Here is a 15,585-nt window from a genome sequence, read left to right as displayed (position 1 = left end):
AAAGTAAAAAGAAATTATTTATAAAAAAATCGGTGTTAAAAAACACAGTTTGTGTCAATTAATCACAAAGAATAATTAAAATTGGAATGTAGGAGTATTTGAGGTACACTACACTGCATGCCTTGAGCTAACTGTTAACTTGATCTATAGCACAACCCAACTTACATGTAACTTAGTCCTGAAATGAACCATACAAAATCTACGTGTAGCTACATGTATGGCTCAGAAAAACTAACTGCCTAGAAGACTGAATGGAGCTACAGTTGTAGTCCTAACAGGGACTTTGTAATAAAAAGAGTGATATTTTTCATGAAAAGTACATGCACAGTGTAGTGTTTTACTGGAGTCTCTTACCATCCTGCTCCAGCTCTGCAACAGGAGTTCTATCTCCTTCTATGGGTGTGGTATCCCCAGCGTCCTCAAACACATCAGAACCTGAGCCCCGCCGGCCTTCACTTTGTCCATAATCTGAGAGAGCAGGAGTCCCAGTTCCCGAGTGTAGCGGGGAGGCAAGGGGAGTAAAAAATTCCCCTGTCGCCTCTGAATCTGGTGATGCCGACCTCACTTCAAGCAGCTGCTTGTGAAGGTACGTGTCTGGCGCTGATTGCTCATAGCTGTCGTCTGTTCCACCCCATTCATGTGCCACTTCATGCCACTTGGTTTTAACCTCAACAGCTGGTTGACCTTTGAATTGTTCACCATTGTATACACCTGCCTCCTCCCTGTCAACATTCCAGTCATGCACCTTTTCTTCGTAATCCTGAGCTTCCTCTGCACTGTATCCATTAGCAACGTCATATCTGTGCACACCATTTGTTGTCCTTTCTGGCTCATCTTGTTCCGTTATTTCTTCTGCATCGTCATCAGCCCCAGCCTTACTGAGGTCTTGGTTTTTCAAATGCTCAAAAACGGTTTCTTCCTGATCAGCTACTTCAATTGCATCATTGTCCAGAATGTTGACAGGCGATCCTATATGACATCACACATGTATGTTAGGTGTTTGTTTTACTTTATTTTTTAAAGCTGGCTTTCCTCATTTAGCATTATTTTTTTATATTTTAATAAAAATATTATGCTGTTAAATAGTCTAATGGTGATGCCATCGTGTTGTATTATTACTGAAGTTATTTTTAAGACGCCTGTTTAAAGTACCAGTGTTAAAGTTGTCCTTTGTACTCAGATGTTAAATTAAAAAATACCAATTTTAATAACATTGATCCAATATAATTGCAATTTTTATAATTATATATTAATCCATAAAGAAAAGAAAAGAAATCATGATTTCCATTCCCTTGAAGGCACCAGCAGTCACTGAGCGAATACCTGAAGATATTGGGTGACATTGTAACTTTCAGAATTCTTCCTGATTATTATTAGGTTTTGGCTCAAATTTTAAGAAGGAAGTTTACAAATTCTGCCACTGTGTGCTTTTGGTTATTTAAATGATATCTTATATTTCAAACGCTTGAAAAGAAAGTTACAAAATGAATTTAAACAGGAAAACAAATTTATAAAAAAATAAATGGGATAAAGCAGTTTGCTGAGGGGGTTATTGTACAGAATCAGGGTCCGAAATTAAATTTTTTACATCGGCGCCACCTGGCGACCGGACCGAAAGTTTTAGTCGCCAGATGGCAACTTCTGGTCGCCAATGTTTTTCGATTGACTTTCCTTTTACACTTAAAAGACGAAACACTTGTTCTTCTTGTGTATTTTTGGCCATTCATATGCTCAAAAACAGCTTACTTATACCACAAAACAACGATGACAATCACTCAAAGAAATGCTGTACCCGCCTATAAGTAGAGTCTTAAAAAGTCTTCTTTATCGAATGTTAACTCTCTAACATTTAAACGGAAAATACTTTACAGTCTTACCCCAACATTCCGCTCTTTAATAATATAAAAAACATCATTTCCACCAACTTTCTGACATATTTCGACAGGTAGTTTTTCATTCAACACAGTGACAACAAGAACGTGTTGCGTTCGTGGAACGTCGTAGCTTAGTAGCCTGGCATGTAATTGGAAATATCTAAATCTTCCACAAAGTTTTTTGCATCTGTAGCCTTACCAGTTTCAAGTAAATGACGGAAATATTTCAGCGTGTCCGCGGACATGACATCGCCAGAATGAATATTCATTGCATGGACCATTGCATGCGAAAGAAAGCACATGTCTGGGCGCGCCCGCAATAGTGTCATGGGGAAAACCGCTGAGGAAAACAACATGGCGGCTTGCAATGTTCGAATCGTGTTGATCGCAGCTGTTGGCTGAGCTGTTGGGGAGTTTATACATTATGTAGCGAGAAATTTACTTTAGTGTTATCTCAAGGACATCACTAAGATAAAAAGTGAGTCAATAAATTGTTAAAAAACGGCTCCGAATTTTATTTTTAATCAATTTCTCTGAATACTCTTACAAAGCAACTTAGTCGCCGGTGGGCGATCAGTTGTGAAATTCTGGTCGCCAGCTCTCAATATTTAGTCGCATTGGCGACCAGGAAGGCGCAATTTCGGACCCTGAGAATTCAATGTGTAAACTAAAAATGTATAAATCAAGTTGAAGTGACTGAAACAGTGCTGTGGCTGGATTTCCAATGATTCTTTACTTGACACGACTCAAGGTCTCCTTCTAAAATATTTCTCTGATCACCTTCCATCTGCTTTACTTCTTCTTTAGTGTAAGACACTTTCATTCTTTCATCCGCTATCTGAATTCTCACCAAAACTCTTATTCCTCACTGACTTAGCAATTCAGAGACACCACCGAGAAGACTCTGGGTGGCCAAATTAATAATACATTGAAGTAAATGCCCACACGCTGGCTAGGCCTCGTTGACTATTCGCTCATAGTAAACTCTGGCTCGTGGTCTAATTGTTAAATAGCTGATAACACTTTTAACCCTTTTAGTGACCAACATCTAATTTCCCCTTACAGTAAGTTAAGTTATTGTCGCTGAACAGGTGTTCTGCACGACGTGAACGGAAAAAAGCTTTTCCCTTCCAGCGCAACTGTAAGGGAATTTATTAAGTGATTTCAGTTCATACCAAATCAGACTCAAGGATTCAACTAGTTACAGCATTTATTTAGTAAGAAGAAGTATTCATGAATATTTTAGAATTTGACTGAAAGATTATGGCCAATCATTAGGATTTGAAGTAAAAATACAATCCTCACCTCTTGGTGTAGAACTAGCAGATGACGCCGACCCCTTCTCTTGCTCATCTGCATCACTTTGTTCTTCTCCTGGTTTTCGTGGAACTTGGTTAGCTTTAACGTACTGCTTGTAGTTTTGATTTATCTCTACTGCATTCTTTCTTTCCTCCTCCTCTTCTTCTTCAACATCTTTCTCAGGCAGACGTGACATGTGTACTGGTACTGGCCTGTGAATCCTGTCATGATTACTTAGGTTGAGGGTGATAACAGGAGGCGAACCTGGATCAGCATCTTTAATATCTAGCAAAGAGATACATGATTGTACAATAATTTTATTATATACATCGAGAAACAATTTCAAAGAGGTTAGCATGTAAAAATCTATCACAAGCACTTAATTCTGACGAAAACCTGAACAAGTTGTATCATCTTTGGTGCTATAAGAGATTTTTTCAATAAGGAACAATACACTGAACATTTCATATACATGTACAATACATATCAATAAAATCTTTACATATCAATAAATAATTAAATTATACCGGTAATTATATTTAGAGGGTAATATATTTAGAGGGTACTCTACTCCAAATCAAATTGGATTTTTAAGGAGAAAGGAAAGCCAAAGAATCCAGCGGAAAAACCCAGCAACAAACTCAACCCGCATACATGCATGAACAGGGCTGGCTTGTCAGTCAAACTTGGGCCATGCAGGAATGTGGCAGCTGGGCTTACCAAGTAATGACACTCACCATTTCTTGGCTGAGCTGTTGGCTTTGCTCGCCTGAAGGACGCACGCACTAGAGCTGAGCCATAGAGTTGCGGCCTATCCCCTTTTCTTCTCTCTTGCTCAAAAAACCAAGCACCAGATTCAGCCCTTACTTCCCTAAGAAATGAAAGGTTTGTTGCTTAATAAAAGATGGCAATGGCATCTGGCATCATTCAATAAATCAAAACAAACAAATTTTAAAGAAGCACTAGTGTCACTATGGAAACCATAAATGACTCAGGCATAGACGTTGATCTGAGTTTGCAGCAGTCTAAGTAAATTTTCCTTATCTAGATTATTATATTTTGCAGTTACATCAGGTCAGCCTACATGTATAGTGGAGAGTAACCAACAGCAAAAATTAATATCCAATCAAAATACGCATTGATAAATGAATAAATTATCGGAACATATCACATAACCAATTTATCAGTGAAGTCAGGTCAAGATATTCATCTTGTCTCAGGGACTGCATGGTTTTATCGTCGATTGATTGTTATCATGTGTGGTCTCAGTAGCGTTAACACAACTAATATTTTTACGGTTCTTCTAGTTACTGGCCGTAGAAAATCTCGTCTTATTAAACACAACGGAGCCAACACAACAAAAAAAAAATTGTAAACAAAACAAAAATCACCCGCTGAACCAAGAGTATACACGTATGATGTTCATTATAACTGAACAATCAGCGAAGAAACCAGAATTATTGATCCCTTGTTAGAATTTTATTCTATTATTGTTTAAAACACAATTGAGCTTAGAGTTTCTAGAGCGATATCTTTTATTTTCTTCATAGCCGTTGACTTTTTTTTAATAGCAGCCTTCTTTCAAAATCAAAATAAAATACGTAGTAAGATTCTAAAATTACTCACTGGGGATAATGATCAATAATTAAATATTTCACCTGATTTTCGCACACAGAATACAAAGCCAAGAATCGCTGGTCTCTTCTCGGCAAATTTTACACACCCGGGCCTCGCATTTCGGACACAGAGCACCACTATTGAAGATGAAACCAAGTGGAGTTCGACATCTTGCACAAATACGAGATGTTTCGATTTCCTCTTGGCTAGCTCCGTTCTTCTTTATTTGGTCTAGTTCATTCTTCAACGAGCTACAAGAAATAACGGTTTCGAATCAACAACAGGAACATGGTAGGGAACGCTGAGGCAATATTGTAAATGTGTGAATATTAAAAGCTTACGTGCCGCATGTCGAAAGTTAAAAACAAACCAAACATCACGAAGTTTACAAACACACCTTATTCGACGTTTTTCTTGCTTCCGTAGTTCTTCGTCTTTGGCAAGCACTTGAAGAATAACATCTCTTTCTGATTCTGTGAGGTAGTTGACATCAATATAAATATCTTCCGACATATTAAATGAGCTATAAGTCACCAACTTGTCGAGAAGTTGAGTCGTGCAGTTGAATGAAAGGCGTTCGCTCGGTTGATCTTTGATGCATCGGACTGGCAAAAGGACAATAAGCTATAAATTGTTCTCGGACATATGCAGATAGCAAAGTCTTACGTTTCATTAAATTTACATATCACTGGCAACGATGCGTTGAAATTGAAGAGAGGAAGTGTAAAATCTTTTAAAATAGCCACCCAACCGCCAGCCTTCATAAACCCACTTACACTATATCACTTTGCCCCAATAATTTATAGCAAGTATGCATAATTTATGCATTATTCTTGCATTATTTATGCACTTTTTGAGGTGGAACTTTCTGAACTTTATTTATTCTCAATGCACTAGCTTGGGAACTTTTCGTTGCAGAGTTCCATGTAAAACCTCCTGTTTCTATTAAAATTTTGAGAAATATACTGATATATATCAACCTTCGACCTGACCTAGGGCAGAAAAGTAGCCTTGTACCAAGCTAAGGACTGCTAAAAGTGACAGGATGTAATTGCTAACCATTTCTTTGCCTTTTAATGGAATTTAATATATAATCTGCCAAAGTAGCCAAAAAGAATAATTTTTTCGATAAATTTGTAGTAAAAAAATGCCTTTTTCCGATGTTCACCTAAAAACTCTTCCCACCCCTCCCTGAGCGCCAAGATTAGCCGAGAGAAATCTGGGACCGAACGTTTGTCTGTGCCACTAGCCTGGTGTTGGTTGCAGGTTGCCTTTCCTCATTCGGACGCAATTATCTTTATATTTTAGGCCAAAAAAACATCGAAATATCATGCTAAGAAGGGGATTTGTATCATTAAGAGCTACTTCCTCGCTAAAGAAGCCGGTAGGTGGTGTTTTGTTGTTTTACAAAGAGCTTTTTGGTAACTTTATGTCACTCACCGAAGCCATGTTGAATGTTGAATCTGTCGCGTCGTGATTTTAGCTGTGCAGCCTGACTCCAAAGTTACGAGTTAATGTAGCCAGTTTTTTCAAATTGGTCACTTTCATGCCGTAGCTTTGTATTTACCTTCTTATTATAGCTTATTTTTAAATTTGAAACGTGGAAACTAACTAAAAACCCGGTGCAAATTAAGTGAAATATTTCCTCCATTTCTTCCATTGGTTTAATATTGACATTGCAAATATGTGGATTCCAGTTTCTAGGCTGGCTTGTTAGCACCAGAGGACTTGCAGGCCAAGTAAATGAAGCAGAATTTGAATTATCAGTAAGTAGCCAAAGAATGGTTGTGGTCTAGTCATTGTACTGTGTCAGGCAGTTCCAAGGTTTTCCATCTTATTCTAGTCTAGACTTCCAGCCAGAAATTACTTATCGAACGTACTGGGATTTCATTTATGTGAATGTTAAATACTACACTTGATTGCCTTTGATTTCCAAACCAATAAGACAATTTTTAAATCTACAAAATGTACAGTACCAGTCAGCACATATAGAGCTTCAACAGCTTCCTGCCCTGGCACCATGGGGATGTGTGATACAGACGTGAGACAGCACATGTAATAGATATCAAAGATGCTTAAAATTTATTTCAAATGTTAAACATTTTTCAACCACCAATCAAACTTTTGATAACTGAAATTCTCAAACACAACTGTAGAAACCATCAAAGGGTGTGAGTTTAATAAGATAAGATAATACTACTAATCAATCATTCAATCAATCAATCAATCAATCAAACAATCAATCAATCAGTCAGTCAATCAATCAGTCAGTCAATCAATCAGTCAGTCGGTCAGTCAGTCCATCCATTAATCAAACAATGGATCAGTCACTCAATCAATCAAACAAAAAAACAAACAAACACAGTCATTTGATTGTGTTTGAGTTCTGCAGTACAGTAATATTGGGTGGCCTTCAACTGAGATGTCTAATAAACTCTGATGCTTTCTTACAAGGATTGTCCAATTCACCGGTTAGATAGTGGACCTCCCAAGAAAGCTGTGCTGACCAGAGAGGATGGCCTTGATTATTACAAAAAAATGCAGGTTATTCGAAGAATGGAGACTGCTGCCAGTACTTTGTACAAATCAAAAGTTATTAGAGGTTTCTGTCATCTGTACTCGGGGCAGGTAAGGTCTGACATCATCAGCATGTCACTTTCTTCAATTTGAAGTTCTGAATGTGAAGTGGAGCGCTTCTTTGATCTTGCGCGTAAACTTTGAAGAGGCCTGATCAATAATGTAAAATTTGGCATGCTCAATATGCTCGCAGGCCAAATTTGACGTCATCGATCAGGCCTCTTCAAAGTTTACACATAAGAACAAAGAAGCACTGCACATCCGTTGAGAAAAACCAACACTTAACACACAAGTACATCATAAATAATTTTTTCTCATTATTGTTACTGTGTTGATTATCACTATTATTATAATTGTAATTTTGCTCACTATTTATTGTAAACTTAATCAAATCACACTGAGGATGGCAGATCGGTTTCTACTGAACAATATTTTTTAATATTTAGTTTTAAATTGTTGCTAAAATTTAATGTTGATTCTTTTTATGGATTTTGGTTTCTTTAGTCTTCACATACAATATTACATGTATAGTACATGTTGTTTGCTGTATAAGAAGTTCATTGTTTAAAATGCTTAATAAAATTTTATTCATTCACTACACATTCATACCCTGGTATCACCCACACTCAGAGACTGAGCTAGGAGATTCTTCCCCAATATACAGATTTACTTTGTTTTTTTGTTGCTAATAATTTTATGTTTTCTGCTGACAGATGATCATTAAAGTAACTGTAGTTTTTGTTGATCTTATTATAAGTAAATATTTTAAGGATTATAGACTTATTTTATTATTAATTTAGTATTAAGCAGTAATATGCTAAAGTATTTTAAAACTAATGTTGATTTTTTTTGTATTTTATTTAGGGTCCTCCTTTAGTAGTTATTTACTGCTATATTAGATTGACACTTAAATAAAAAGGCATTCACTCTTTACTAAGTTATGGATGTTTATGTATACATAATGTACAACCTCATGTTTGTTTGCTTGGTGCCCTTTAGGAAGCATGCTGCATTGGAATGGATGCTGCTATTGAAAAGGATGACAGCATTATAACTGCATATCGCTGTCATGGCTGGACCTACCTGAAAGGAGTCTCTGCTGCCGAAATCCTTTGTGAATTAGCAGGTTAGAACCCCATGCCATAGATAGGGATAGACAGGTGGAAAAGGTTTTGTGTGGTCATTTTTCACCATTTTTTCACTCACTTCAACTTTGTTGGTTGGTGTTGCTGGAACAATGTACGATACAGCGTTTATGTAATACTTGTAACATGCGAGATAACTCAGACTTCCATGTAATCATTTTATTCCAAAGGTCGCAAAACTGGCTGTTCTAAAGGTAAGGGAGGCTCTATGCACATGTATGGCCATGAATATTATGGAGGAAATGGAATTGTTGGAGCTCAGGTGGGTGACAAAGACTGTCTTAGTTAAATTCGCATATTGACTATCTTGTACATGTATATAAACCCAGAACTACTGTCAATGTCATAGAAAAACTAACAATCCACACACAATATATCTCTAGTTTATAGATGTTATTGTGCACTTTTTCTGCACTTAAAAATTCAGTTGAATTACGCAAGTGTTCTTTATGTATCATTTATTATGTGCTACGCATGGATGACTGTGATGTCTTCTTGGGATTTGGTGAACTGCACAGTCAATTAAAATTGCTTTGTTCATGCACCCTTACTAGGTTCCATTAGGTGCAGGAATTGCCTTAGCCCACCAATACAGAGGCAATGGGCAAATATGTGTTACACTTTATGGGGATGGTGCAGCTAACCAAGGACAGGTAAGATTCATTTCTACACAATTATTTTCTTGCGAAAGACTCTTTACTCTCACAGTGGTGTTCTCTATCCAGGAGTATAAATAGTTGCCAGCAAACTGTTGATTATTACAGGCATCCTGACAAAACACTTTGGGTGGAGGGGGGGGGGGGAGTTGAGGAAGGGGGACCTGTGATGGGATTGCATCTCATTCAGGTCATTCAGGGGGAGAAGCAATACTTCTAGCTCACTTCATGCTACAGAAACTGGATAAGCAACTTGCAGTGTTCAAATCCTCAATTGATTTGTGTGAAGCCTTTTTTGCTCATGAAGCAGTAATTCAATTTCTGCTTGGTTGACATCAATACTTGTTAACTGGTGGCACTCTTGTTAATTGCTTACTAGTTTTAATTAACATTTCTCTTGAAGGTGTTTGAAAGCTACAACATGGCCAAACTATGGAATCTGCCGTGCATCTTTGTGTGTGAGAATAATGGATATGGAATGGGTACGTCTGTTGAACGAGCTGCAGCCACTACTGAATACCACACAAGAGGAGATTACATTCCTGGAATTAAAGTAAGTTTAACTAGTGAAGATTTTAGATTATTCTACTGCCTCCTCCTCCTCAGCAGTCACAGGCTAGCTTAGGTCCTCCTATCCTATTCTTGGGAAAGACACTTTACTCTCTCCTCCCAAGGGCAACGGTCTGAAAATTATATTGTCATCTGATAGGTCGATGGCATGGATGTTCTGACAGTGAGAGAAGCAACTAAATTTGCTGCAGATCATGCAAGATCAGGAAAGGTAACTGTAATGAACTACATATTAACCCATACATATTGTGTGGTATTTAGGATTGTAGTCAGTGACGTGTTGTTTAGAGCATCCGAAAATTGGCATCAGAAGACATTTTTAAGAAGAACCTAAAAACTTATCTTTTTAAAAAAGCCTATGACATTTAATTTTTATTTCTTATACATATTTACTTTAAGTCCAGTTAAATAATCATGATATTTTTAGTTTTTAAATTTTTAACTTTTATAATTTCATTCTATAATTTCATTCATAGATTTATTTAGTTAGGTATTTTTATATTTTATTTTTTATTTTAGCATAGTGATTGTAAAGCGCTATGAAAGATTAGCTAAATAGCGCTATATAAATGATTATTATTATTAGAATTGGCCTAACCAGCATCCTAAACTCTGCAATACTGTTCAACCCAGCATTTGGTTTTGGTTGCAAGTGAACTGGTTTCAGCTGTTCTGTTATACACTGTATACCGTTTTATCTGGAACATTACTTCCACCAAACCCAGCCCGCCAGATCTAGACTACAAGCAGTCCCTATTTATTTTCGCAGTCCGTAGTCCCGATGGACTGTGAAAATAATTAGGGACTCCTCGTAGTCTAGCCAGCATCATGAGATTTTCACAATTTTGCAGCATAGTAAAGGCAATGTGTTTCCTTATAGTTAAATGTGTTTTTCCTGCAGGGTCCAATTCTGATTGAGCTGACTACATACCGTTACTATGGGCACAGCATGAGTGATCCTGGCACAAGGTACGGTCAGTGAGTGAGTCGCAGATTGATCATTTATGACCATTTATTTGGTTGAACAGTCTGTCTGTTCGGTTGGTCAGTCAATTAAATTGAAAGCTTACTTTAATTTTAATTATACGTACACTTATGCAATTGATTTCTTTTGTTTTGTTTGTGAGTTTGTTTGCACATCATATAATCTTTTCTTCAGAGACAATTAATAGAGGACTGTTCATTGCCAACTTACTACTTAGCAAAGTTATTCTGATACCGTAAAATTCCGGTTATAAGCCCCCCCCCCCCCCCCGCTTATGAGCCCTCTCGGTTATAGGCCCATCTACCTCAAGAATTTGAGGTGGCTTCCCGTAAAAAAGCAGCTTTACCTCCGAGACGCTGTTTTCGCATTTAAGTGCATGACGGGCTGTGCCCCGACCTATCTGACTTCGCAATTTGTCAAAAGGCAACAAATATCAAGCAGAACCACAAGAAATTCACAACAACTGAATATTCCCCTGTGCAAAACCACTGCTGGCCAGAAGTCATTTTATTACAGAATAGTAAAGCTATGGAACTCTTTAGACAAAGACTTGAAACTATGCAAGAGTCATACAATTTTTAAGAAAGCTCTGAAGACAAAGCTTCTCAGCGAGTTTTTAAATTAATTTTTTTTTTCTTATTTCTTTCATTTTTAACTCGGAAAAGAGTTGTAGTGGGCGAAGTGAATTCACTCCTTCACTCCTTCACTCCATCACTCCTTCACTCGTTTCCTGTTAGACATATGCACGCAATGCGTGCAAGTGTTTTAAGGCCTCTAGAGAATGAGACCTTTTCTCTGATACCTACATTTCTTGTTAAATTACATAAAATTAACATGCTTAGTCACCAACCGAAATATTGTATTAATGTCAGTTTTCTTGAAATAATATTATGATATTTATTTAGCTATAAGCCGAGACCGTAAACCTTTGGTTTTTTAGAACCAGTTAGAAAAAAACTAACCCAAAACACTCAGGTAAAGATGAATTTATTTCAGTACGATTTGATGAAAAAAAATCGCTCGACTTATAGCCAATGATATTATTATTATTATTATTTTTCGTTACCTTCAAATAACAAAAAGGAAAAATAAAAAGAAAGAAATCAATTTGCAACAGATGGGAACTCTATCTCTTGGCCTTTCGGTCTGCTCTCGATCAGTATTTGATGACAATCAAAGTGAAGTAAACAGAAGTTTGGAAAGTATAACATCATTTGTATTAGCAAACCTTTATTTGTCAGTTTGTTGTTTTCGATTCTTGTTTCATAATAACTTTTCCGAGTTTAGTGGCTTATAGCCACTTTTAGTTATTCTTTCTATTTCTTTTTATTTTGTTTTTATAATATATAACTAGTGTACACATTTTAAATTTTACATTTTATTCAACTTCATGTATTGTTCACTGAAAAACCTCTTTAGGAGTGTTCAATAAAATTTTATCTTATCTTATCTTATCTTACCTGAAAACAAAAAAAATAAATCCGATTATAAGCCCCCCCGGATATAAGCCCCCCTCTTCCTGATTACAGTACTGAACAGGGCTAAATGTGGCTTTTTTTATGTGTTTTTAACGTTTTTTTTTATTCCGCTTATAAGCCCTCCCAGATATAAGCCCCTCCGCTTATAAGCCCACCCAAAACCCCTTACGAAGTTGTATAAGCCCAGGGCTTATAACCGGAATTTTACGGTAATGATCCAAATTGAAATACAACCATCTCATTCACATAGTAAATGTACTTCCAGTGCCTTGCTACTTTGAAAAAAAAAAAAATGTTAATTATCACATTGTATCTTCCCTCTTAACAAGGGAATTAAATTCTATTTTTTTCCTGATAGCTACCGGTCACGTGATGAGGTACAGTCCGTGCGTAAGACACGTGATCCAATCACTGGGTTACGAGAAAAACTGCTGGACTCAGGGCTTGCCGACACCGAGGACATTAAGGTATTACACTGTGGCTTGAGCAGGTTGGCGAGTAAATCTTGTTAACTAGTATGTTGTGAATAGAGACGAACCGTTCTTAACTAGTGAGATATGGTTCATGTATTTCTTGGGCACTTTTTAGCATCTTGTTATCGTGGAGAATAAGTGAGAAGGTTCAAGAGTTTCTTGTAAAACTGTTGCGCTGCAAATCGGAAATTGGATATTTGAAAATGGGAGTTTGATTCTCGATAATGAGAGCTTGTTTCTTGAAATGTGTCTTAAAATCGAAATATGATTCTCAAAGACGAAAAAGTCTTTGAGAATCAGTCACATTTACAGAAATAAGACTAAGACTTCAAAGAAAAAAATAAGAAGGTTCAACATCATCTTGTTTTTTACTTTCAGCGTCTCGAGCAAGAAGCAAAACAGGAGGTTGAACAAGCTGTGAAAGCAGTCGAGTCTGATCCCGACCCCACCCTAGACGATCTTTACTTGGACGTGTACGCAGATGATAACATGGACGGTCACGTGATCCGGGGCTGTGACAACTGGTCTAGGCACGTGACCAATTAGATACAAATTTTATAGACCTATCTACGGGCAGCGATACAAAAAATAACGAATTTCAAGGGTTTTTTCAGTCATTTTAGAAAATATCTGATTTTATTCTCTGGCCGTGCCTACCTGGGGTCTGAAGGCATTTAATTTGACTGGTTATAATGGACATCAAAACTCGCATATAAACTGGCTCCTTCCAGCCGTTAAGTTACAGCTTATAAGCTGCGTTTATCCAATAATTTGTCAATTTTTGCCAGCCCAAAGTAGTAGACAAGACGAGAAAAAGAACAGTAAAAAACCGGTAATTTTTTTTTTTTTAATTTTAACGCGTCTTGTTTCTAAGCAACCGCCCTGACCGTATAATCGATAACCACGGGCTCGTCTAAATTTCGGATCGTGATATGAATTTTATCATCAGGAAAAGCAGTTTTTCATTCCACACAAGATCATTTCTTAAAACTGTCATGATTCGAATACTTTTTACTGTAGGGTGTTCATATGCTTTGTAGCTTATAAAAAATGGTTGTTTATGGAATGAAAGTAGGATGCGTGGATTTCAAACTGTTTCACACATCTTATCTAACTGAGATCTTGTACTTATAAGAGAAAGATTTTGCTAACAGAGAATTTTTACACAATATAAAAAGAAATAAACCAGCGTGCTTTATAAATCCACTGATCGTGATTACTGGTTCTCCCTTGACGAGAAAAGTTAAACATATCACTTAAAATAGTAATCCAAAACCCTGTAGTCGGAGTTTTTCATGAGAGAGGAAATTTAAAGGTTAATCGTGCAAGCGCAAGATAGGCTTGCGACGTAAGACTGGGTTTCCCTACATCTCTTCAGTAAGACAATCCCCCCCCCCCCCCCCCACCTCCACTTACCCCTTACCTCTTTCTGACTCGTCCCTGTACAACCTCGTTCCCAGGGTCTCTCTCTCAGCGCCCCCAAGAGCTTTTGGGGCGGTGAGAGAGAGACCCTGGGGACGAGGTTGGTCCCTGTACCGGACCTTGCTGTCGCGGTAAATTCTTTTTGCTCGTTGGCTCGGGCGAAAGTGTACTTCTTTCAACACGTACATTGAAGCGCCGCTTTCCACTACGCACTAACTGAAATGCGTCGTTAGTGCATGTTTGTGTTATCGCCCTGCGGCGTGTCACTTCAGTTTACACTGACTCGTCCCCAGTCGTCTCTTTTGTCTTCGTAAGGTGGAGAGTCCGCGTCGAATGGGTCAACACGGGATGCGGAGAGGATGATAGGAAGGAAGAAGAAGAGAGGGAGACGACTTTCCCATTGATATAGGCAAAATGGAACGACCTACCGTATTTACTCGAATAAGCGCTGCGGCGCTTATTAAATTTTTCGCGTCTGAGGTGCGGCGCTTATTCGAGGGCGGCGCTTATTTAAAATTTGGACGCCACAATAATCTTATCTTTTACAGTTATTGAAAAGAGCGTCTTTTGATTGTCAGTATTTGTCTCTTGCTAAGACAGAAGTGGCGCTAGCTGCCCTGGCAAAGGTTGGCGGCCTTCGCAACATTAACAGAACTATGTATTGTTAGATTGTTGAAAAGAAGAACTAATGGGAGAGCGAAAAAACAATCACTCATAACTGCAAAACATCGCTTTGGATGCAAAGAAATGTTCAAGCTTGTCTTAGAGTTACTTTGTAGTGCCGTTTTAAGTTAAACGAAATTCTTCAAATAAGCGCCGCATCGAGACTGCGGCGCTTATTCGGGGGCGGCGCTTATTAACTTTTTTGTCCTAAATGCGGCGCTTATTCGGGGGCGGCGCTTATTCGAGTAAATACGGTATTTTGGAAATTGTTAATTAATCGGGCGTGGCCGATTTAAGGTTTACCCTTTGGTCGTCCTAGAGCGTAGTCTCCTGGCGCGGCCAAAAAGACGGGGATAGCTCGGGGTTGCTACAAAACCGCTACGGGTGACGCATACCGCAATGGTTTTCATTTTAGTTTTGACAGGAAATCGTTGCAGGCACACTTGGTCGACTTTTGGGTTAATGTGTAATCAGGTTGTGTTTTTTTGCTTCGGCGGAAGGACAGAGAAAAAAGCTTACGGGGAAAAGTACAGTATGGGGCCCAGTTCTCGGCCACTTTTGACGTAAACTTGTATTTCTTACCTCAGAAGAACCGCAGGAACTTGAAATTTCTCCCAGAGCTAGCTACATTATTCAGCTTTGTGGTGTAAAGCTATCGACCGGTCAAAAATTAATTTGCCCGAGCAATAATAAAAATAAAAGCTCCATTTGTGGGCCCAGTTCTCGGCCACCTTGGCCCAGTTCTCGGCCACTTTTGACGTAAACTTGTATTTCTTACCTCAGAAGAACCGCAGGAACTTGAAATTTCTCCCAGAGCTAGCTACAT

At 38.0% G+C, this 15,585-nt stretch overlaps 2 protein-coding genes across 4 annotated transcripts in view; one reads left to right on the top strand and one right to left on the bottom strand.

The window, feature by feature from the left end:
• LOC144656073 (uncharacterized) overlaps window positions 1-5,572 on the bottom strand; it is a 32,485-nt gene extending 26,913 nt beyond the window's left edge. The window contains exons 1-5 of one of the 3 annotated variants that reach the window (XM_078516292.1): window positions 5,188-5,572; window positions 4,832-5,041; window positions 3,911-4,044; window positions 3,180-3,458; window positions 355-969 (exon numbers count right to left, since the gene is read on the bottom strand). In XM_078516292.1, coding sequence (XP_078372418.1) covers window positions 355-969; window positions 3,180-3,458; window positions 3,911-4,044; window positions 4,832-5,041; window positions 5,188-5,303 — 1,354 coding nt within the window. In that variant the 5' untranslated portion in view covers window positions 5,304-5,572. The remainder of the gene's footprint in view (window positions 1-354; window positions 970-3,179; window positions 3,459-3,910; window positions 4,045-4,831; window positions 5,042-5,187) is intronic. The other 2 variants (XM_078516294.1, XM_078516295.1) reach the window with 2 other exon arrangements.
• Window positions 5,573-6,022: 450 nt separating this feature from the next.
• LOC144656108 (pyruvate dehydrogenase E1 component subunit alpha, mitochondrial-like) lies at window positions 6,023-13,880 on the top strand. Its single transcript, XM_078516332.1, has 11 exons — window positions 6,023-6,174; window positions 6,488-6,556; window positions 7,245-7,418; window positions 8,367-8,493; window positions 8,683-8,774; window positions 9,067-9,165; window positions 9,572-9,721; window positions 9,878-9,949; window positions 10,640-10,707; window positions 12,560-12,668; window positions 13,053-13,880. Exons 1-11 carry the CDS (start codon window positions 6,121-6,123, stop codon window positions 13,218-13,220), a joined length of 1,182 nt encoding a protein of 393 aa, XP_078372458.1. The 5' UTR covers window positions 6,023-6,120; the 3' UTR covers window positions 13,221-13,880.
• The last annotated feature ends 1,705 nt before the right edge of the window (window positions 13,881-15,585 follow it).

The sequence above is a fragment of the Oculina patagonica genome, chromosome 6 (genome assembly GCF_052425735.1).
Source record: "Oculina patagonica isolate OP01 chromosome 6, crgOcupat, whole genome shotgun sequence".
In the NCBI taxonomy this organism is placed as follows: Eukaryota; Metazoa; Cnidaria; class Anthozoa; order Scleractinia; family Oculinidae; genus Oculina; species Oculina patagonica.
This window is presented reverse-complemented; position numbering and strand designations above follow the sequence as displayed.